The sequence below is a fragment of the Nothobranchius furzeri genome, chromosome 5 (assembly GCF_043380555.1).
Source record: "Nothobranchius furzeri strain GRZ-AD chromosome 5, NfurGRZ-RIMD1, whole genome shotgun sequence".
In the NCBI taxonomy this organism is placed as follows: Eukaryota; Metazoa; Chordata; class Actinopteri; order Cyprinodontiformes; family Nothobranchiidae; genus Nothobranchius; species Nothobranchius furzeri.
This window is the reverse complement of record NC_091745.1, coordinates 49,469,422-49,494,224: the sequence shown is the minus strand read 5'-3', so window position 1 is coordinate 49,494,224 and position 24,803 is coordinate 49,469,422. Positions and strand designations below refer to the sequence as shown.

The window sequence follows — 24,803 nt, the reverse complement described above, 5'->3', positions numbered from 1 at the left end:
GTCTTTATTTACTCCATCTACCTGTTATGCAGGTGAGTGGGCCAGCCTTCAGCGTGATTAACAGTGGAGATGAAACACTAACAGCTTCTTGAAGGCACCACGAGTTCATGAAGGTATCAAAGCTCTGAGGTGAAACCATCAATCTGGACCCACCCACTGGTTATTTACAATAACGCTCAGCTTCATCTGTGGCCTTCCAGAGGCCTGATCTCAGAATAAAGGGGAAATAAAATACTTGCAAAACTGGCACAGTGGTTTTATTTCAACCTACAGCGGCCAATCAGCAGGCTGCATTCTGTTAGACATGGTGCATGAGGGAGTGCCGAGTGGACACAAACACGAACCACAATGGTTCTCTCACAGCTGCTCTAGAAGCACCAAGCCTCCATGAAGCACAAACCAGAGCTGCTTTTAGGACGCACGTCCCAACGTCAGAGATCTGCTTTAGCAGCAGCAACTGTTAGTTTAAAGAAACAATGTTAGATGCAAAGTAAGTCTGTACAGCACTTAAGGTATTAAATGTCCGTCTGTATCCAGGAGCTGTGGGCCTGCTGCTGGTTGTTGTTGCTTTCCTGTAGCAGCTCAGAGGGACACGGCAGGTTCACACGCTCCTCTGTGATGAAGCAAAGAGAGGACAGCTCAGCGCCATTACCCAGAGATGAGGTGGTGGAGGTGGGAGACTGAGGAGGAATCAGGGCTCCGTGTCCCTGCAATGAAGCAGCAGGACACATCTCCAGGCGGTCGTTCTCCACCTCTGGTAGGGGGCTGACTGTGGCAAAGCAGAGGTGGTAATCACCTCCACTAGAGCCGTGGCTACAGGAAGTCTTCATGCTTTCCAGATCAGAGCAGCTGAACTCTGAGAAGTGGCTACAGTGGAAGTCAGCAACAGATGGCAGGCTGCCGCTCAGAGATGGAGAGTCAAACTCGGAGGAGTTGGTGCTGCGCTGCTCTAGGAGCTGAGCATCCATGTCCTCTCGAGTCTCGTTGATCTTCGTGCTCCCACCGCCACCTCCATTCTTACGCACCTTGCCTTTACTCTTTTTGCCCCCTGAGCAGGTGGAGGAGGAGCAGCATGATGCCTCTTTGGCCCACTTAGAGGTCCCTTTGCTTCCTGAAGACGTGCAGCCATTGGAGGGGTACGGCCAGCCGCAGTGACCAACATGGCTGTCTTCCATGCTACTGCTACCACTATGGTGACGCCTTTTCGTGGGTTTAGATTCAATGTCCACCTGGACTTCCATATTGTTTCCTTCTCTGGAAGATGGAGAGAATAAACATGAAGTAGGTCAGATGACTTCTACCACCACATGTGCGTGTATAAGATTTAGTCATCACCCTAACAAACACGATGCTCACCTGTCCACAGGTATGTAAGCATTAAGAATGGACCCAGCCATTGCTTTGGTGCTGGCGTTATCGCTGATTGCACCCAGGCTGACGGTGGCAGACTCACCGCTCAGACTGCAGCGCTCCTTCTGCACATCAGCCTGCACCTCCAGCCTGATAACAAAACATCAGAAGATCTTAGACGGCGAGGATGGAAGGAGGGAACAGCACAGCCTACAGTTAGCTAAAGCAACCAGATGTGGATCAAAGAGTAAATTTATGAAAGACAAAGCGCTGACAAACTGGCCCAAATACATATAATACATATGTATACGTTTACATATATGTATACATATGTATATGTATAATATGTACACATTTAGATGTATTATGTGTATACGCATTATATGTATACATATAATACATATGTATATGTATACAAATAATACATCTAAATGCATACATATATGTATTATATGTATACATATATGTTATGGAAAAATTTATGGTTATTAATTCTTGATCATTGACTCAATCAACTGAATGTAAATGTATTGGTCTATGCCTCTTTGATCATGCTCACTCATTCAGACACACCCATGCCTCCACACACACACATTCTTGACCCCCCCCCCCCCCCCCACCCACCCACCCACACACACACACACACACACACAATCTCTCTCTCCCTCTCACTCCCCTCTCTTTAAATAAACTCTGTGACCGGATGTTCGGTGCATTTGCCTTGTGCATCTTGCCACAGTTATAACTGTTTGACTTGTTGTTCACTGTCTCCTTCTCTCTTCACTATAGGAAATGGGTTATTGATAAACATATTGATAAAATCCATGACATTATTTGGTCCTTCGAAAGCCGGGGTCCCATCTCCTCGCGGCGCCAGGAGCTGACGCCGGTAAACTGTCGACAACCTAAATCATCTCCGGCGCTGTGCTTTCGATGGGGGTTGGTGTGAGGATCTTGACGGCGTTGGTGGGATGCAGATCCACGAACTACTCAAGCCCTGAGTGGAGAGATTCGACGAGTCAAGTTTGTTGCTTTTTTTAGTGGTACCGAGAAAAATCCTAGGTGACCGGGGTTAAAATTGGTTTTTGAACGTTTTAACCGGAAAATATAAACGGAAGTAAGCAGATTTCTGGAATGCTGTTTTGGTGAGAGCAGACAGAAAGATAAACAGATTCTGGAGATGCTGTATTGGCTTGGGTTTTTGAGCGTTTTTGCCTTGAATAGAAACGCAACTCTGTAGTTATCTGTGTTGTTGTTTGTTGTCTTAGATGTTGTCTGCTTAATTGTTGTTTGGATAAATGAGTGTTTGGACTTGCTTATTCGTGTAGAAAGGATATGGCAAATCACTTGCACAAGTTTCAAGTTGGTGGTCAGACTTTTAAACTAGTTGGCTGATAAGTGAGTCCCGCTGTGTTAGAGATACAGTTGGAGGACAGATTCGTGAGCCTAAATCTGACCTCATGCCGAAGAAGAGACGGTGTGGTGTCTATATGGGGAAATAAGAACTCACAAAATAACTTTTGAGTAAATATTGTACATTGATGGAAATGTAAATCCAGGAAATGTGGAAGGGAACTGAAAATTATCAGAGGGTGGATGGAAAATGTGATTTTGATAACCGCTGACGTGTCACAAATGTATTATACTTACGAGGAAGCACAGAGCGGTGAAGAAAAAAGGGTTGAAAATATGAAACAGAGAGGAGGCAAGTCCTGCCTAAAAAAATCAAAACAACTGCAGCTGTTCTCTGAGCCTAAGCCACCAATGTTAATTGCAGCCTGATGGTTATAACTAGGAAATAAAGATGAAAAATATAATTTGAACAGGTTCTCAAAATTGTCACTTACTTATTTGTTTTTGCTATTAAGCACAGCTGTTGAGTACTTTAATGCATTTGAGACCCTCTGTGTGGACTTCAGTAAGTCCAGTCAACATATTCCATGTTCAGAATGCACGCTGTCCACAGAGGTGGACATGTAGTAAAATTATTTGCTAATTATTAAATGTTACAAACAATATTGTTGAAATTTGTTTCATTCACACCTAAAGATAAATGAAAGACATTGTTAAATAATCATGGTTGAAGATTTCATAATTCATGCATCAAAAGGTTAAGCACTAACCACATATTTAGTTCCTGGTATTCTGGTGATTAATATAATTTGAACTATAAACTGTGTCACTTTAGTGGATTTAAGTGAAGGGTTTTAGTAAAAACCCCCGGTTCGAGAAATTGAGTGTTTCAGTACATGGTAGTAGAAAGGGAGCCCAAATAATAGCTAAGTATGTAGGTTTTTAGTTGCAACCCTTGGGCTGGGCAATTGACTGTGTGATTTAACAGTAATTCCAGACCAACAAAACTATGACATTATTTGACAATGACTATTGTCAAATTGCATTTTATCTCATTTTGTTGTTTATTTTCTTTTTATCTTTGCTTCTGACGCTTAAAACCAAGACAAGGGAGTTCAGCGGATGACAATCGCACCTGGGTGAACATAAACTGGTGGACAGTACCTGCTGAACCCAAAAACTGCATTTTGAACACTCTAAAAATATCATTTGTCATCAATTTAATCTTTCTGGTGTCTGTCCAATGTAGGAACTTGTTCAGATCTCCGATTAGCGGGCTTTGTGATCAGAACAAGGGGAGAAACAGTCTGGAAGTAAAATTAAATGAGACAGCAGATTAAAGCTGCTGTAGGGAATTCACATTTAAATAGTTTAAATTGGTTTAATTCTTCATGTATTCCCAGCTTGGGAACTTTTAAATGTTTTGACACAGAATTTCACGTTCCCCTGTGTCTGGGTTAAACAGCAAGATCGTATCAGAAAAACATAACAGACCTTGGTCTCAAGTAAGACAGTATCAGCCAAGAGGCTGAAGCAGAAATCAGAAAGGTTTTGAGAAATAACTGCTGGATGAAATTATAAAATAAAAAAAGTAAATGCTTTAAATGAAAAACGGAGTTTGCACACTTGAAACTAAGTGTGAAGCAGTTGGACAGTTGATTTGAGGTTTTCTGTCCTCTTTGGAATGTAAACATCGACACCGGCTCATGCTTTCAGAGCCAGTAGAGATAAGAGTAGGATACTGCTGACAACAGCCTGCTCGGCCGACCTTGCTCACTTTAGAATTGGGAGAAATAAATTATGCAGTTTCAGACTGAAACATTTAAATGTTGGTAGATTGTAAATAACTTAATGAACATCTTTATTGCTGAACACATCAAATAAATGTATTTAAATTTGAATTGTGTAAATTTAGTCAATGACTCAATATTTCCTTTTTTTTAGGGGCAGACGGTATGAAATTACCTACATCTCATAACTTGGATTTCATAAAACATGATAAAGTTAAAAAAGCTTTGTTACACACCTAAATTTATTTATAAATAGGATTTAGCTGGGGAATGTCATTTAGCTTACTGAGTGATTTGGCTGCTTCCTAGTAAATTCAATTGTTTTTTTTTTCTTTTAATGTGACTGAGTGGGATAAGGCCGATTCTCAGTGCCATGCCGAACCTCACTGTTTCCTTATCTGAACCCAAGACAGAGGGAGACGGCTGGTGTCTGCTAGCTGCGCTGACCTATCCACACACACAGTGTGACCTGATACTTCTCCGAGTAAGTTGATTAGCTGATTCCCCTTGACAACCTGTTAACTATCTGACGCTTGTGCGTCTGTTAAATACCAATTAAAAAAAACTTCATTGTAAGAAGAAACAAGATAATATTAAGCAAAGTGTGACCTCTGATAGAAGATTAAGTGGCCAGTATTGAAATGTCAAATTTAGAAGTGATGATAAATGTTTTTTTTAATTCTGACTTACCTTATCATTAGGACATAAGGGATAATGTGTGATGTCCTAGACTTTCATGAGTACTGATTATGCCCTTTTAAACCATCATCTATGAATGACTTGGTTCGCTCCCTCGAGTAGATTCTTAAATACAATCATTATATCAATATCATTAGAGATTACCCAATATCTTCAAAAACACTTTTTATTGTAGCTAGATGGATTAGCTTCCGGCTCTTGGAGGGTGCAGATGCTTTTCTTCTCCTCTCCTCCCTATCTTATCCTCAAGGCCTTTGTCTGTCTGTGTGTGCTGGGTGCACGGCTGCTTCTGCATTTTTCTGGAAACTGGAAACTGAAATTCACTAAAATGGATCTCGTCAGTTGGTCACTCAACACGGTTGATAAAATTTTTTCAACGATGAGAACGAGAGAAGGGGCTCCCAGATGCCCCTCCGGGACAGACCAGCTGTCTGTGGAGGACTCTGAAGATGTGTGGATATTCGTGGTGTTGGTGTCTGGTTTCCTGCTGATCGGCATTGGAGGCTACGTGGCTTACCAGAAAAATAACGAGCTGTCGAGGAATATTGGCCGGATCCCGGAGCTCAGAGATGGATTGCACCGTGCTGTGAATTCACAGACTCACATAATTTTGTTTTAGTGTTCATGTTGGAGACTGCTCTTCTCCCAATATCCCACTTCCATGGGGAGTACCGCAGGGCTCCATCCTAGGTCCTCTCCTCTTTTCAATTTACATGCTACCACTTGATAAGATTTTAGCAAGTCTCGGGGTTAACCACCACTTTTATGCAGATGATTGCCAGCAGATGATTGCCAGATCTACCTTCAAATCAACCAACAGCACTCATTTTCTATAATGAATCAAAATTTATTTATGAAGCGCTTTTCATGCAAATGCAGCTCAAAGCGCTTTACAATATTAAAAACAACCAGACAGCAGTCGGTTTCCCACCCCTCCCACACAGATTCACATAACAGATCCCCTTTGTTTCTCCCTCCTCCCACCCTCAATCCCATCCCAAGCAGATGCAAACTCCCGCACGCACACAGAATGCCTCTCCCAGGTCAGATCATGGCTTTCTCAAAACTGCCTACGGTTAAATGAAATCAGATGCCATACTTTTTAGCCCCACTAACATGAATGGTACTTTAGATGTCTCAACTCTCCTACTCAATCTCAAATCATGTGCCACTAGCCTAGGTGTGAAACTGGACTCTGACCTTTCAATGTCTTCACAAGTCAACGCTACTGTCAAGTCCTGCTTTTTCCAACTCCGCCGCATCACTCGTCTTAAGTCAGTCCTCAAACGCCCAGATCTTGAGTCAGTCATTCATGCTTTCATAACTTCACGTCTGGATTAAGCAAATTCTGTCCTGATTGGGATTAATGCTTCAGCCCTAAGCAAACTGCAGAAGGTTCAAAATGCCGTGGACAGATTTTTAACCAACACCGACAGACGCATACACATCACACCCATCCTCGCAGATTTACATTGGCTCCCAGTCAAATTTAGGATTAACTTCAAGGTCTTGTTATATGTTTATAAGGCTTTGTACTGCCCATACCCATCCTATCTGACGGACCTGCTGACCCCGTATGTTCCCACCCGTGCCCTTCGGTCAGCAGATCATCTGCTGCTTGTTGTTCCAAAGGTTCGGTACAAATCACGGGGGGAGCGTGCCTTCTCTTGTGCAGCCCCAAAACTCTGGAACTCTCTGCCCCTCCGTGTGCGTCTGTCTCCCTCTGTTAGCAGTTTCAAGTTAGCCCTGAAAATGCACTTCTTTAGTATTGCCATCCCTCCGTGAAACTTTTCATGAAAATCTAGCAACGAATTTGAGTTTTTAATTCCGTTTTTATGATTCAGTTGCACACTTTTGGCACCTCGCACCATCTGGTAGCTTATTTCGTTTTATTTGTGCCATTTCAAATGTTTTTATCATTCATCGCATTATTTTATTTTTTATAGTGCTGTTAACTGTTCTATTTTATTGTTTTTAGTAGGAATTTTTATCTCCAACTATTTATGCTTTGTTCTTATGTATTTTGCCTGTTCTTATTGTGTTTCTTGTTCAAGCATTTGGCGTTTTTATGTACAGCACTTTGGTTAGCTGCCATGCTATTTTGAAATGATGCTTTATAAATAAATATGGTATGGTATAATTGCCGAGATGAATCGTAAGCTTGGGACCTTGGCCGAGATTCATTATTGGCACAAAAGATGGATGCCATCAAGGAGAGAGTGGACGAATCAGCACGGATTGGGATAGTTTAATGTCCATTATTGGGATTTTGAGAGAACTGTAAGACAGAGAGGAAATTATCTCCGTCTGGCCCCAAAACTATTTCTAATCGGAATCTGGTGCCCTTGAGCCTGCAAGGCTCCAACGAAAACTCCTCCCTCAGAAGATATGTGGAATGTGCTGTCGCTATGGCAACTCAATTCTGTCTCCTATCCCAGCCTGGGCGGGACTGTGGGAAGGCCGCTGAAACGTTCCAGGGTCACTGCAACCCTTCAACCCTCAATGCTCCTCCCCCTATCCACACTGAGGTGACACGAGCTGCTTCTATTGTGGCCACGGGAACTGAAGTAGGGATAGTCCCAACCCACCACCCCACCTAGTGGACACTTGTGTTTTCTGAAGTCTGTTGCATCTCTGTCTGAGGTGTTTTTTTGCAGAGCAAAGCTGCCCTACTGGTGGAGGGTAACTCTGAAGTGCCTTTTTCCCCCTCCACCTGAACCAACCCTCATGTAAACCCCTCATCTCTATTAACGTAGCGCGACTCATGGTTGCGAATGACCACAGTCACCAATTCTTGTCATGTGTATTGCCCATGTATGTCTGATCTCTGAATTGTGTGTATTGAAACTCTAATTTCCCTCTGGGATTAAAAAAGTATCTTTGATTTGATTTCATTTTTAAGTTACCATGGGCTTTGTTATGTAAATCTCTACCTTGTGTTAGCCACTCTATCTTCAGGGTTTCCCTTACATAGGCGTAGCCATGGCGGCCTGCCACAGTTGAAATCCCACCGCCACGCCAACAAGATCCCAAGTGTTTTTTTTTTGCGCTGTTGCCCGAAGAAGCAGCGGGAACTACTATGTTGTCGCTTGTGATCACAGCCGGCGGGCAGCAAGGAGGAGCAGGCAGGGCAGGGTGAAGTTACAGCATAAGTTACTGAGTTTAAAATTAGAAAGGTAGCAGTGGATATAATGCTTTTTGGTTTACATGTTTCAACAGCATTAAGATAAATGAGTGTTGACGATCTTGACAGGGTTTCCTCCAGTGCTTATTAGGCCAGGTTCTCCTCCCCCCACCAGGCTAAGATCGATGTGTGAGCAGCCTGAGAGGTCGGGTGTTTTCATCTGAACCCTTACCCCCAAATTCCACTACCTCCGCTCCGCTGCGGTCCGCCCCCGCCTTCCGCAGCCGCTCGCTTCCGAACTCAATTTTACTGGTACCCGCTCTACAACGGCTCCGCTCCGGTGCAGAGACCTGAGGTGGGCAAACAAGCATGCGCGGGATTTTCAAGATCTTGCATACAGTCCGAGCAATAAACGCGGAAGTTAGATCCAAACACCCGTTGTGTGGGAGAAGCATCGGCATGAACTGTTTAATCTGCCCATCATTTGTGTAGAGATCAGCAGTGTTTGGATCAACAAAGTGTGACTACTTTGATAGTGGAAACTGTATTTATGGCTTATTTTTGTGCATTTAAAGTTCAACCGCCATTGATAGTTGTTAAAAGTTGTTAAACCTGTGCATATGAAACAAAAAACGCCTTTTGTTTATCGATTTATTGTGAAAAACGGAAGTTGTGCTTGCTCCTTTTCCTGTTGGGCGGTGGTGATTTCTGTCCATTGACTGCGGAGGTGCTCCGGCGTCCGGCGAAAATAGGATCGATTCTATTTTTGCCGGACGCCGGAACAAAGGGCGGAGGTAGTGGAATTTGGGGGTTACCCCCAAATTCTACTACCTCCGCTCCGCTCCGACACGAACGCCGGAGCAAAATCGGTCCCGTTGTAGTCAATCAGAGCTATTCCACTACTGCGGCCGTGCACCGCCCTCTGTTCCAGCGTCCGGCAAAAATAGAATCGATCCTATTTTCGCCGGACGCCGGAGCACCTCCGCAGTAAATGGACAGAAATCAGAACCGCCTAACAGGAAAAGGAGCAAGCACAACTTCCGTTTTTCACAATAAATCGATAAACAAAAGGCGTTTTTTGTTTCATATGCACAGGTTTAACAACTTTTAACAACTATCAATGGCGGCTGAAGTTTAAATGCATAAAAGTAAGCCATAAATACAGTTTTTACTATGACGTCGTAATTTTGGTCACAATAACCGTGAGGTTAAATTTTCACACAGTGACAACCCTAATACAGACCATTTTAGATTAGGTTACATTTCCTTTATTCCCAGATTGTGTAGTTTGTAGTAGGGCTGAAACGATTCCTCGAGTACCTCGAATAATTCAAGTCCAAAAAATCCTCAAGTCAAATTCTCTGCCTCGAGGCTTTGTTTAATTCATGTTTAATTAATTCATGGCTTTGCAATCACCCGGGGTCATGTTTCACCCGGACCTAAATAAGTGACGCACATACATACTGCACTGAATGCACACGCGAGTGGCGAATGTAACTTAACTTTCTCAAAAAAAAAAAAAAAAAAACCTTAACTTTCTCTTAAGCCATGGCGGACAACGTGGACCCCGGTGGAGTGCGAAAAAGACAGAAAATGTCAAAGGCGTGGGACCATTTTTCACGTCTTAAGGCGGAAAACGTACTCCGGTGTAAATACTGTAAAATGGATTTAGCCTACCATAACGCCACATCCTTGATGCTGCAGCACCTGACCAGGAAACATCCACATGTAAATGTCTCTTCTGCAAGCGAACTCGGAGCCTCTACAAGATAATGCATTTTAGCCTGTATATATGTGTTCTATATATTCTGCAGACACTGTGCGACTTTTTCGTTTGTAGCACTCAGTTTCAGCTCACACTGTGCGTCTGGTAGCAACACGTCAGTCTTAAAATGTGCTAAAAATAGCAGTTTTTACAACACGTCGGACTTTTTACTGTGTTGTTATTGATGTCCGTTGTCCCTCAGGATTGCTGCAGAAGGACACAGATATTTATGAGGAAAACAAAAGAAAGTAAACAAATGTGTGATCAGTATAATTTGACATAACCACGGCAAACATGCTTTCTCAACCATCCTTGTTAGTGTGAGGAAAAAAAAGTGTAGAAATTAAAACGGATGTGTGTTAATAGGGAAACAGCTGGCGAGCCATGTTTTCGCATGCGCCGTGAGCGGTTCTGGTGCTGTTTGGGCCGCAGTCGCTCGCATTTGTTTACTGTAAAGTAAAGTTGAAGTGCTGAAGTTTTGAAAACTAATTTTGAATAAAACTTGAATAACTGGCAATTGCTCATTTTAAGAGGTCTTTCATATTTTATAACATGCTGTTTGATATAATGGTTTACAAACGCAAAAGGGTAATTTATTAGAGTACTCGATTAATCGATAGAGTATTCGATAGAGTACTCGATTACAAAAATGTTCGATAGCTGCAGCCCTAGTTTGTAGCACTCATTATAATGTTGTAGAAAATTTCTGGCCAATCCACGTGATCGATATCGGTGATCAGCATTCTTTGATATCGGTATCGGCAGCAAAAACCTGATCGGTGCATCCCTAGTTTTTGCTACAGCTCTTTTACTACAATTTCTCCAGTTACTCTTAGGTTATGTGAATCACTTTTTGTGTTCATTTTCAATTTTCTTTACACGGATTATGGCTTTTGTTAGTTGTTTTGGTTTGTTTAGTTGTTTTATGCACACTGTGTTGCACGACTCTGCCCCTTGCTGACATGAACTAGTAATTACAAGTTCCTTGGGACGGGTGTGCTCAGAGCACATTACTTACAGGCCAATGCCACGTGAGCATGTGGCATTGTCAAATTAGTGATCCTAAATGAATGGAGAAGACTGTGAGCTCCAAAGAGGCTTTATTATTTGAATGTTAGCACCTGTTCAGGTAATTGACCATGACGCTGCCAGAGAGGCTGCCAGTGATGCTGGCTCCAGCCAGGGCCATGGTGGAGGCCGTCTCACTCAGGTTATCCCTGGTGGTCCCCAAACGGTCCACGTGGCTGCCGCTGGCACTGAAGCTGCCCGTCATCCCCTCGACGCTGCCCTCACAGAGGCTAGGGTTGTTTCTGGTATCTGCTACTGATGTCATGTCTTTAACGGTGGAAAAAAGAAACTAACATGAGAATACCATAAAGTACTGAAAATACCGCACTGAAACTGCATTAGTGAAGTTACAAATGATATCCTCATGGCCTCGGGTAAGAATCTTGTGTCTGTTCTAGTCTTGTTAGATCTCGGTGCAGCCTTTGACACAGTTGATCACAATGTTCTTTTAGAAAGGCTTCGCCATGTTGTAGGGCTCAAAGGAGCAGCGTTAGGCTGGTTTAAATCCTACCTGTCTGACAGATATAATTTTGTAAACGTACATAATAATAATGCATTGAACTTATATAGCGCTTTTCTAGACACCCAAAGATGCTTTTCACACACTCTCACATTCACACACTGCTAGTGATGGTAAGCTAGTTGTAGCCACAGCCGCCATGGGGAGGTCTGGCAGAGGCGAGGCTGCCATTTGGCGCCGTCGGCCCCTCTGACCACTTCTAACACAGGCAAGTTGGGTGAAGTGTCTTGCCCAAGGACACAACAGCAGGATACCCCTGGCGGGAGCTGGAATCAAACCCATGACCCTCCGATCATGAGGCAACCCGCTCTACCACCTGAGCTACTGCTGCCCCAAATGATAACAGATCTTCATACTCCAAGGTTACTTGTGGAGTAACACAGGGTTCAGTGCTTGGACCATATCTTTTTACTATATATATGCTCCCAATTGGTAAAATCATTAGACAGCATGGGATAAACTTCCTCTGTTATGCTGACGATACTCAGTTATATCTATCCATTAACCCTGATAAACCTAATCGGTTCGTTACAGCATGTAGCGGAATCAGGACAGTAAAACGTACCGGTGGCAGCCGTCCCGCTGCCAACATTCATGTCATTCTCATCATCAAACTCTATTCGCACTCCTTTTCCATTCCCAGCTGAGACCCCACAGCCTCCGCTACGACACAGAGAGATGGGCACCACGCCGTAGACATACGCCAGCATGATGGGAACGCCGATGCCTGAAAAAACAGCATGAAGACAGATTACACATTTGACTTTGTCCAGCTTCCCTTCAACAACCAACCAAAATGGTGACACTGGCAAATTTCCAGAGTGAAAAAAGAAGGGGTGAACTGACCCTTATTCAGATTAGTTTAGTATTTCTCTGTTAGAGAGGAAGTTATTGTTTATTCTTTTTGCCTACAGGGATGTTTTGGGTAAACTACAACATGGGCCCTGTTTAGGTTGTTTACGCATTAGGTTCACACTGAAGTTATACTCCATAAATGTGCTGGAACTCCTAGCAGTGTTTCTAGCTTTAAAGCACTTCCTGCCCTACTTAAGGGACCGTCATGTCTTAGTGAAGACAGATAACACCACAGTGGTAGCTTATATCAACCGTCAGGGTGGGACACACTCCCTACAGCTGCACTCACTAGCCAAGGAAATTATTGTGTGGTGCAGCTCCAGACTCCTCTCAGCCCGTGCAACACGTGGCGGACAGCTTGAACAGAGGGGCAGACCTTCTGTCCAGAGGAAATCTTCTGTACGGAGAATGGAAACTCCACCCCCAGGTGGTGCACCAAATGTGGCAGAGATTCAGTCAGGCTAACGTAGATCTCTTCGCCTCATTGGAAAGCGCCCACTGCCCACTCTTCTCCCTGACAGACGTGGACGCGCCTCTAGGAATCGACGCATTGGCTCACCAGTGGCCAAGAGTGCTGCTGTACGCGTTTCCTCCTCTCAGTCTGATTTCCTTTATTTTAATAAGAGTAAGAGAACAGGGCCTGTCTTTGATCTTGGTGGCTCCATTGTGGCCATCCAAGCCGTGGGTGGCAGAAATAATCCAGATGCTTTGGGACAAACCCTGGCCCCAGCCTGTCTGCAGGGATCTCCTGTCCCAAGCCAGGGGAGAGATTTATCACCCTCACCCAGGCCGCTTGTCTCTGTGGGCCTGGCCCGTGAGAGGTGGAATCTGAGCATGGCAGGCCTGTCCCCAAGCATCAAAATGACACCATTCAAAATGCTAGCCCCCCCCCCCCCCCCCCCCCCCCCCCCCAAGTCTCTCTCTTTACAGCTTTAAATGGAGGGTTTTTGAGGTGTGGTGCGAAGAAAAACATGTTATTCCATTTCAGTGTTCAGTGGTGGATGTACTGTTTTTTGCAGAGTCTGATGGACAAGGATAAAGCTTTCTCCACTATTAAGTTTTATCTGGCTGCAATTTCTGCATGCCATGTGGGGTTTGGTGACAAACCAGTGGGGCAACACCCACTAGTGAGTTGCTTCATGAAGGGTGCTTGCCGTAAGCTACCAGTCTTTTGGCCACTGGTACCACTGGGGGACCTCTTACTTGTTCTGGAGGCCCTCTGTCATCATCCTTTTGAACCTGTAGATGGGGCTGGACTGAAATTTCTCTCTTTAAAAACTGCACTGCTCTTAGCTTTAACTACAGCAAAAAGAGTGAGTGACCTTCAGGCATGGTCAGTCAGTCCCTCTTGTTTACTGTGGGCCCCTGGCTACACTAAGGTGTGTCTGCGGCCCAATCCAGCTTTTGTGCCTAAAGTAATGGAGTCGTCTTATAGCTGCTCCCCTCTGGAGCTGCTGGCTTTTCACCCACTTCATTTTTCCTCAGCAGAAGAGCAGAAGCTTAATTGTCTCTGCCCTGTTCGAGCTTTAAGGGCTTATATGGACAGGACTGCTGGTCTCAAAAAAATCAGACCAGTTGTTTGTTTCTTGGGCCACGGCCCATAAAGGCAAACCTGTGTCTCACCAGAGACTGGCACACTGGACTGTAGAAGCAATAAGCCTTTCATATAGGTGTATGGGTGCTGAACCCCCTCTGGGGGTGAGGTCTCGTTCTACAAGGAGCATGGCCACATCTTGGGCCCTGTTTCGTGGGGTGTCAGTCCAGGATATTTGTGCAGCAGTTAGCTGGGCCATGCCGCTAACTTTTGTGCGGTTTTACAGGTTGGATGTGTCTCAACCTTCACTGGCACATTCAGTGCTGGAGGCAGGATGCACAGCATCTGCTTAGTGGTTAAGGAGAATTTTGCTGCAGCTCGCTTCGGGATGGACATGCAATCCGGGAGTGGGCCATATCTCCCTTAGTGAAACACCGAACGAAGTTAGAAAAAGAACGTAGGGTTACGTTATGTAAACCCCGGTTCTTTGATAACAGAGTGAGGTGTTTCACCAACAATTCCCTTCTTGCATTAACTGTAAGAAATCGTCCGAATGAGTAGGAGTTGGTTGGCCGTGTATATACTGGGTGGGCGGAGCCTGGGCACGGCGCAACCGGTCTGTCAGGGACAGACGGGATGTCATTGGAGCTTCCCGTAGTTTGTCATGCCAGGGCGATTCTCCCATAGTGAAACACCTCACTCTGTTATCAAAGAACCGGGGTTTACATAACGTAACCCTACGTTTTTCCTCCACATTATCTTATCAAATTCAATTCAAATTCAAATTCAAAAATACTTTATTAATCCTAGAGGGAAATTGATTATATCAACTAATTTACATGGGTCACTGTCAATATTTGTATATATGATCTTAAATTAACCTTTTTTATGAAAAATTAATTAAAATACTTTGCAATGTCATATGGTCTAGTAGGGCTGCACAATATAACGAAAAATTATCATCATCGCGATAACAGGACGTGCGATAGGCCCATCGCAAAGCACATACAAAACGGCGATAATGACCTTTATGGCAAATCGCCATATAAAGACATTTGTCTTTTCTTTAATGGAAACATATGAATAAATGTGAGGATTACCTGGATTCATCTCTGAAATGCAAGATTTTCTTACATCACTCTGTGCAATGTCACATTATACACTTATTATGGGTGATTTTAATCTGCATGTAGATTGTCCCACAAACCGTTCTGCAGTTGAGTTTCTGGATGTACTAGATTGCTTACATCTTACTCAACATGTCACAGTTCCTACACACACAAAAGGTCATACCCTAGATTTGGTCATTACAGATACTCCCGCCATTACAAACTTACAGGTTTATGATTTGGGTGTGTCTGACCATAGTGTTGTCTCCATGGAACTGCCACTAAAAGACACATACAGTAGAGCCAAAACGTCAGATCCTTTTCAGAAATTTAAAAGCTATAGACCCCATAAGGACATTCAGAATATTCTATCGGTAAAACATCACACGTCAGTAAACAAATCTGTTCACAGTTACAACCTAAACCTAAACCTCCACAATATTCTTAAATCACATGCACCAATAAAAACAAGGTCAGTTACAGTCTCCAGGTCAGCCCCATGGTATACAATAGAACTACGATAAATGAAAACAAATGGCCGTGCCCTGGAGCGTCTGTTTACCTCCAAGGGGTTGCTTGTTCATAAACTGGCCTACCGGGACCATCAAAGAACATACTCTAGAGCACTCATTGCCGCCAGGTCAAAATATTTTTCACAGAAATTCGTAAACAGTGCTGGAAATTCAAAGCAGCTATTCTACACCATAAATTCACTGCTAAACCCTCCTACAAATCCACATACTGACACTAGCATTGATAAATGCAATAGGTTCATGGACTTTTTTACCAACAAGGTGGCATCAATCCGATACTCCATCAGTCGTACATTTCGGTATCCGTTTGACACCACCCTTCCACATACATTAAATACCTTTTCTGATTTCTCAGCAGCCACCCAGACAGAAGTGGAGAAAACAATAAAAAGCATGAATACCTCAACCTGCCCCCTTGACCCTCTCCCGACACAACTTTTAAAATCAAATATTATAGTCGTCAGTCCATTAATCACTACAATTATAAACCAGTCATTACATTCAGGTCAGGTTCCCTCAGCCCTCAAAACTGCAATAATTCGTCCCTGTCTGAAAAAGCCCTCTCTAAACGCTGCTATCTTGTCCCATTACAGACCCATTTCTAACATACCGTTCTTAGCTAAAATAATGGAAAAAACTGTAGCACACCAACTCCACAATCATCTCATTACTCATAATCTGTATGAAAAATTCCAGTCCGGTTTCCGTTCAGCCCACAGCACAGAAACTGCCCTGGTCCGTGTTATGAATGATTTACTTCTAACTGCGGATCAGGGCTCACCATCTCTTCTCCTCCTACTGGATCTGTCAGCGGCGTTTGACACTGTGGACCATACCATCTTCCTAAATCGACTCCAGACTGTGGTTGGCCTTTCGGGAACCACACTACATTGGTTCCAGGAGTACCTTACGGGCAGAACGGAATTTGTAGCTTTAGGACAATGTCAGTCATCCCCCCACACTGTAAATTGTGGAGTACCACAGGGGTCGGTTCTTGGGCCAACCCTTTTCTCCATCTACATGCTTCCACTTGGACAAATTTTCCATAAATACAAAATATTGTTTCACTGTTATGCAGACGACACTCAGTTATACATGAAAATGGACTCCACTACACCTAAAACTCTTCCATCTGTACTTCAGGTCTGCCTGGAGGAGATGAGGGCATGGATGGCCGCAAATTTTCTTCAACTAAACAGTAATAAAACTGAAGCTATCATTATCGGCACTCCACATCAAACACAGTCTCTCTCCCTTAGCAGTATTTCCATTTTCGGTCATGACGTTCCCCTTTCCTCTACTGTAACAAATCTTGGTATCAGACTAGATTCAAATATTACATTTGACACCCACATTCGCCACCTCTGCAAGGTCTCTTTTCTCCACCTCAAAAACATTGCTAAACTCCGTCCCTCTCTTTCCCAGCCAGATGCAGAGAAGTTGGTCCACACATTTATCTCCTCCAGGTTGGACTATTGCAATGCCCTCCTTGTTGGGGCCCCTGGCAAGAGCATACAAAAGCTCCAGAACTCAGCTGCCCGGGTCCTGATGAGGAGACGCAAATATGATCATATCACTCCAGATCTGAGATCACTTCATTGGCTGCCCATTCAATATCGAGTTCAGTACAAAATTGGCCTTCTTACTCACTAGTGCATCCATGGAACTGCTCCTGCCTATCTGAGCGAACTTCTCATCCCACACACTGCCACAAGAACCCTCCGATCTACCACCTCTTCACACCGCCTGCACCAACCACTGACTAAACTCTCCACTATGGGAGACAGGTCCTTCAAGGTAGTGGCCCCTCAATTTTGGAATTCTCTCCCAGAGTTTCTAAGGGCCACACAATCTGTGGAGCTTTGACCTTTTTGTTTAATAAGGCTTTCTAGTGCACAATGACCTCTTGAGTGTTTTACTTTATTGTGTTGTTTTTACTTATTGTTTGTATCTACTGTAATGACTTTTTAGATGGGTTTTATCCATTTCTGGGGACTGTTTTTATTTTCCACACTTGATATTATCCTGAAATTTGAACTGTTTTTAACTAGCTGTGTACCTTATACCTGTCCCCTATACTCTGTAGCACTTTGAGATTACTTCTGTAATGTAAAGCGCATTATAAATAAAATGTATTATTATCATTAGGATTACTGCATAAACATGGCTCACATCTTAATGTAAAGTCCTAGAGAGGATTTGTTTTCACAGTACTGTATAGAAGCCAACGATAAAGGTATAATATCATCAGCTCATAAGTGCTATCTAGTGCTTTTTGGCTGCTTTAAGATGGTCAAAATGTGAAAGTTGAAATGTTTCAATAAAAGGTAGAAAATCACTCATCTGGGCTAAGCCCCGGATCTTTTTCGTTCCCATTTCCGCCCATGTCATATACAACTTCTCTGTGTTTATAAGCATATCTTTCAGTGGCTCTGTGTTTTTATCCAAGTGGCTGGCGTTTCACATTTGTATCATATTGTGTTGAACCAAGGGGGAAACTCCAAAGGTTTCCAAAAGGGACTTAGACATTATTTCGAATTTCCGAGTGGTTTGACTAAAGACTCTGTCTAGTTATGGTTGAATCCTTGATTGCCATATATCATTGTAGTCAGAAGATTCTTAGCATTCAAATTAAGTGTAAAAATATGCACATAGAAACACTGCTGCAAAACAAGACGCTAATTTGACATGGAAGTGTGCAGTCTCCTAGCCATGAGACTCATTAATAGGCATAAAAAATATCGTTCATAAAATCTGATCAGCGAAGGACTCAGTCAATCACCAATGGTTAAATACCTGGGACAGTTCTACATCTGTGGAACAACACACGAGGAGAGTCTGGATTGTCCTGAGTATGGTGTAGTTCCAATTTCATTTATAAAATAAGGGTTAACACATTACAGATCAACTTCACTCACACTTTTGATACATTTGCCGGGGTCTCTAGTAGGAATGAACACCTTGTTAGTCATACTCTGGGGGAAAAAGCTCTGCTGCACCTGTTTGAGGACACAGAATTCATCCAAAGGAGAAAGCAGCTTCAGACAGCAGGATCTGGAGTTTTACTTCCTGATAATTGGACATCTCTCCTCTGACTGGCTAACAGCAGCACGACTACCACCGACTCTGTCTGCTCTGCAACGTTGATGTTTTATCTCTACCAATAACACAAGCCTGGGGGAGTTCTGCTGTGGGGTGGAGTTGCTAATGCTAACAGTTAGCTTCTACTAGCTGAGACGTTCTCTGCTGTTTCCTGGATACTAAACCAAAAACAGCCTTCCCCGTCTTAAACCCAGATGAATGAGTCCATGAATGTTAGTGACAGTGTGACGTAGATCTGTCAGGATTTTCTAATCCTAGAGTTTCACCGTCTGTTTTCTTCAGAAAGAATGAAAGAAAGAAAGAAACAAACAAAAGAACAAGGACTAAAAATGTCTGAGGATTTTCCTGCATGCCGAAATCCTAAGAAGAACTTGGACCACAAAGAGAGGAGGACAGGGGACAGAGGACGGCGGGGTTGAGAGCAGACTGACCTACAGTAACTGCAGCCACCACTGGAGACACGATTACAGAGAGGGACACTCCACCAGCGATCACCAGGTTCCTCTTGTGGTTGGAAATATCTTTGCCTTCATAGCGGTTATGAATCTGACAAAGAAAAGTGTAGACTCATGAGACACAATGACGGCATGGTGACCATCAGTTCCTCCTTAGAAACAGAAACTTAAAGATCCAATCTGCTAGCTGGTGAGATGCGTAAAGTCCCTTTCCTACCGCATTTCTACACTTAAATATTCTTCTGGTCCAAACTCAGTCACACAACACTGGTTCAGGGGCAGGGGGGACGGTTGCATGTTTTAGATGTTTCTTTGCTCTGATTATTATCAGCTGATTACGTCCCAAAATAGTTGTAGGATTATACATAAATCTAATGCAAAGCCACAGCACAGCTCTGGGCGCCTGAAGACAGTTTTCCACGCATCACTGAACCACTTCAGCTGACTCATTTTGATTAGGAGGAGCAACGGCTTTACTTCCCTCAGATGATGGAGATCCTGACTTCATCTCTAAAGCCTAGGGCACACCGGAGGCGGACGCGCTGCGCCTGAGATTTTGAGCTTGATTTGCCAAAGAGCCAGCCTTGCTGTGCCAAGCGGACTGTTTAGTAACTCACAATGGTGCTCCCTATTGGCTGGTAGATGTAAACAAACACCTAGTGTCATGCCCGCCAAAATAAATATTTGATTTTTTTTAATTGAAATGTAGATCAGGTATTCATAGGAGTTCTGCTGTGTTGTGGAGTTGCTAATGCCAACGGTTATCTTCTCGTTCTTTGCCGTTTCCTGGACTCTAAACCAACAACAGCCATCCCTGTCGTGAGTCCAGATGGGTGAGTCCATGTTAGTGACAGTGTGACGTAGATCTGTCACGCTTTTCTAATCCTAGAGTTTCACTGTCTGTTTTCTATCACAAGCTACTGCAGGAGGAAGGTGTAGGAGACTATTTTCATGTTCAGCCCGAATGAAACACTCTAGAGTGACCCGTTAGAATCAGACATAATCATTAAAACAGGGTTTTTCAGTGAATCAGACCTTAATAAAATGGGGCATTAAAAGAAACAGTGGTCTGGAGTAGGGTTGTCACGGTAACCGGTGTAGCGGTAAACCCCGGTAAAAAAAAGTGGACAATAATAATAACCGTCTTGTTTTTAAAAATATATATTATGTCGGTGGATTACAGTGGCTACGGTGTAGGCACGGTGACCCTTACCAGCCACCGTATCATTTGCTAAAGTTGTCAGCGGCACATGCGCAATTTGTTGTTTACAACCAAATCTTTCTTGAAGCTAAAGCTGAAATAATGGCCAAAGGAGGAGACGGCAGCGCTCAGGACATTTTTTATCCCTCAAAGAAGACAAAGTGGGAAGTATGGGCATTTTTTGGATATTTGAAGAATGCCGAGGGACAGTTGATAGAAGACGGCTACCCTGTTTGCAGCACGTGCAGAAAAAGTGTCTGTGAAAGGCAGCAACGCTTCAAATCTCATGACACATCTGCGTGACCATCACCCACAACTCTACAGTCAACGCAAGGCAAGCTAATGTTAGCGTTTTATCTAAAATGCGTGATCCGAGGATTTGGGTTGAGGGAGAATGCAACGAGTCGCTATATAAAGCAGCCGCAGCGCCGCTACCTGCATGTAAACCGTGTCGTGGACACCCCCATGTTGAAATGACGCTATGCATTACGGGGCTCCCAGGGGCAGATAAGAGTTGGTCTCTCTCCGAGAATAATTATGAATTTAACAATGATTACTGCCTGATGACATTTTCCCACATCTGCAAAGCTCACTGGAAGGACACAAACTGAGGACAATATTTTCCTGATATAGAGTTTATTACTCAAGTAAGGGTAAAAAAAGTATCTGATTAGAAGGCTACTTAAGTACTGAGTATCATCTGATCTAATATTTTTAAATGATGGCATCAAAAAGACAAAAAATAAGAAGTTATGGGCAAATATTGGTATTTTAAAGACTAAAGGGGAAAAATGTAATCAAACAAACATAATTACAAAATAACACATTTTAGGCAAAATTTAGACACAAACTGAGGACAATATTTCCTGACATACAGGGTTTATTTTGTTGTCTGAAAATATAACACGTTTAAAAAAAATACCGCGATAATACCGAAAACCGTGATAATTTTGGTCACAATAACCGTGAGGTTACATTTTTACACCGTGACAACCCTAGTCTGGAGTCCAGCATCATTCCTTTCATATTATTCCAAAGGAAAATTCTAATTATTCATCAGTATCACAGATTTAAATAAAACAATGAAAGATATTTGGCAACTCAAGTTATGAATTAATATCCTTTAAAAATAAAAATAAATATAACAGAAAGACTCCCCCTCAGCTCTAACACAGCCAGATTAAACACACTAACCATGCAGCAGAAATACAACCATGTGCTTTATACTTTTGACCTCTAGGTAAACATTTGCTTAGAGCCTCACCTTCCTTCCCACATATACAGGGATTCCAATGATCATGGCAGGTATCGCTATGCCAGCAATCAGTGCAATTCCAACAGGGGCTCCCACTAGTGTTCCCAGTTGCCACAGAATCTTCTTCTTTCTGCTCCATGGCTTCTTACCCCAGAAGGTACAGCCTGACGGACTGAGCGGTAAAAGCATGCACTCAGACATTTAGACTAAACTTGCAGGAGAGGCCACGAGTATTAGCCTCTCCTCTAGAGAAAAACATCCACAGACACATGCTGGTTACAATCACAAAATAGAAAACAATGAAATTATCTTACTTTTCCCCAGAAAATGTGCACAAATTAAAACTTTAAACTTTCTAAATATGCACAATGAAATACCTCAAGTAGTGTAAATCCGAGATCTCCTTCATGCAGAGCCAGCAGAACTCACAGCCACAGACGGCACAGGTCATGTGGTTACAACTCCCATCATTCATCTTGATGATGTACGCAGCACAGCGAGGGCATGGTTTAATGTCATCAGCTGAAACACACACAACACACAAAATTATTCTCCCCTGCACTGCCATCTCCACTGACAGTCCCATGCATGATCTAATGTGTAGACCCCTCGTCTCTGTTCATGGTTCCACGCCCACGTCTCCTTATTTCTAAGGCTTCCTTAATCCATCTTTTATATTCCTGTTGTTGGGTGTTTATGATCCGTGTGTTGTCCCAGTCCATTATGTGGCTTTACCTTGTGCGGGGATCTGTTACGGCTGATTTCTTTGTTGTGCTTTCTGCTTCTTGTCTTGCTGCTCTTGTGCGTCTTCGGTTTGTTTCTTTCTCACACTACTTTCTATGTTCTGTTGTCCTTGTGTTGAGTTGGTGTCAAGTTGCTCCTATGTATGTTTTACTGCAGAGTTTACCTGGGATTTCTTTACGACTCCACACTTACGTCCTGCTGATAGCTTGTCCTTTGGGTGTACTAGTCTGTTTCTAACTGTTGTGTATGGTTTTGTTGGTGTGATTATGTTGTTGCTATTATTTTTGAGGATACCCTGATTTCCCTCTTTCCAATTCATTTCGTCTTTCCCCGTCTTCACATTTTTATTCACAGTTTTCTCTCAATTTAATCATCTTTTAATCTTTGTTTTAAAAATCTTTGTTATGTTTTAAACTTTTTGTTCTTGTGAAGAAGCGCCTCGTGATTTTTATCTTAAGAGGCGCTACATAAAAGGTTATTTTCTTTCTTTCTCTCTCTAGATGGAAATAAGGTTAAGTCAAAGTCTGAGGAGTCACGCTGAGGTTGCATGCTTTCTGCTTCCCGGTAACAACATTTACCACAATGTTGTTTAAAACTAGAGACAGTCAAGGCTGCATGGTGTAAAACTACCCTGAAATCCCATTTTTTGTTCTACCCTGAAATGTATGCACTGCCCCCTAGCGCCACAAAACTACACACTGCCAAGCATCAAACTTATCAGCTGTAGCTGTCTATTGTAATTTATTCGCAGAAACTACAGCTAAGAAGCTTGACGCTCTCATTTCCCAGTCAGAACTGACAAAGCTCCTCGGATGAGAAGCAAAATGTCTTCAATAAATGAAAGTGCAGTTGCCTTCATTTAACCCTTTTGAACTGGATTAGTGAAGCTCTGCCTAACCACCATTTCCAAGGGTGTGGTTCGGTACTTTACCCCAATTTTTATGTCCCTGCTCCATGAGGTTCCTGGCAAGGCCAAATGAGATCAGCATTGCAACTGTGGCCGCTGATTGGCTAGGGGCCGGAGTCACTGGTTTCAATGGAGTTTTCTGCCTGCTGCTTCAACTGCCCACAGCCATTTCCTGGTTCAGAGTCTAACAAAAAGCCAAAAAACTGAGCAGAATTTCCAACTCCATCACCATTTTTTAGCTGAGTTGTGTTCCTGTGCAGCATACAGGCTACCTTACACTGTTAACTGATCGCCTCGTGCTATTTCTGTCATGAGTAAAGCACAGACTATAAAGATCCTAAACTATCCCTGGTTATAATGTCTTTTGTCAGGATAGACCCTCCAAGGGTGGGGGATTGCTATTTACTGTAAGGACAATTTGCAATGTTCAGTCATGTAATCTAAATCCTTGCCCAAACAGTTTGAACTGCTGTTACTGAAAATCAACCTCTCAATAAACTACTCTTTGGTTGTTGCTGGCTGCTACAGGTGCCCATCTGCCCCTGCCGGTGCCCTGTCTGCCCTCAGGGAACTCATTACCCCTTACACCGCCTCTGAATTCTTAGGTGATTTGAACTGGGACGTGCTCAAGCCGTCTACTTCTCTGCAACTTCAGCTGGATGCTTTAAACCTTCCCCAGATTGTGCAACCTCCAACAAGATTTAACAATAAGTTCTTCAATAATGGAGCATTAATCGATAATTCTCACCAACAGACCAACAAAATACTCATCTGCAGTTTTCAGCCAAAGCGGCCATTATGTTACTGTTTGTGTCGACAACGGTACAAACATTAAACAACCTGCCCTAATTATCAGTAAACAAATATTAAAAAACCTCAATGAGCAGGTCATTTTACGTGACTTGGTGAAAGAACAATGGTACAGAATTAACCTCATTCCTGTTGTCGAGGGCACTTGGTCACACTTCAAAAACTCCTTTATCTCGATTTAAGTCAGACACGCTCCTTTTAAAACAGCCAGAGTTAAAAATTGTTTCAGTCCCTGGATCAACACTGAACTTTTAGAACTGATTAGTCTAAAACATCAATGCTGGCAAAGAGCAAAGACATCAAAGAATATCAGGGAGCGGCGATCCTTCAGATCTGCAAGGAACAAATGTACCTGGTCAACCAGAAAAGCTAAATCTGATTATTATAAGAACCAGTATCTAATGAGTAGTTCTGACCCCTTAAAGTTCTGGCAGACTGTCAAGACTCTGGAAAACACCAACAAGTCCTCACACTCAACAAATGCAATCAAATCTGAGGGCATTGTTGTCTCAGATAAAACTAAAATGGTAAATTCCTTCAATACTTATTTTATCAAGTCCGGTCATGCCTTTGCAACAGCTTCACCCGCCTCTGGGGTCTCTGACCTCGACTCAGCTATAAGCAACGAT

General features: G+C 43.1%; 1 protein-coding gene across 1 annotated transcript in view; it reads right to left on the bottom strand.

Annotated features, from left to right (window-relative positions):
* Window positions 1–240: 240 nt before the first annotated feature.
* The window catches only part of rnf19a (ring finger protein 19A, RBR E3 ubiquitin protein ligase), a 40,162-nt gene continuing 15,599 nt past the window's right edge, over window positions 241–24,803 (bottom strand). The window contains exons 3-9 of the mRNA XM_070550854.1: window positions 22,091–22,235; window positions 21,723–21,885; window positions 19,234–19,348; window positions 12,235–12,396; window positions 11,203–11,416; window positions 1,357–1,500; window positions 241–1,254 (exon numbers count right to left, since the gene is read on the bottom strand). Of these exons, the coding sequence (XP_070406955.1) occupies window positions 516–1,254; window positions 1,357–1,500; window positions 11,203–11,416; window positions 12,235–12,396; window positions 19,234–19,348; window positions 21,723–21,885; window positions 22,091–22,235 (1,682 nt within the window). The 3' untranslated portion in view covers window positions 241–515. The remainder of the gene's footprint in view (window positions 1,255–1,356; window positions 1,501–11,202; window positions 11,417–12,234; window positions 12,397–19,233; window positions 19,349–21,722; window positions 21,886–22,090; window positions 22,236–24,803) is intronic.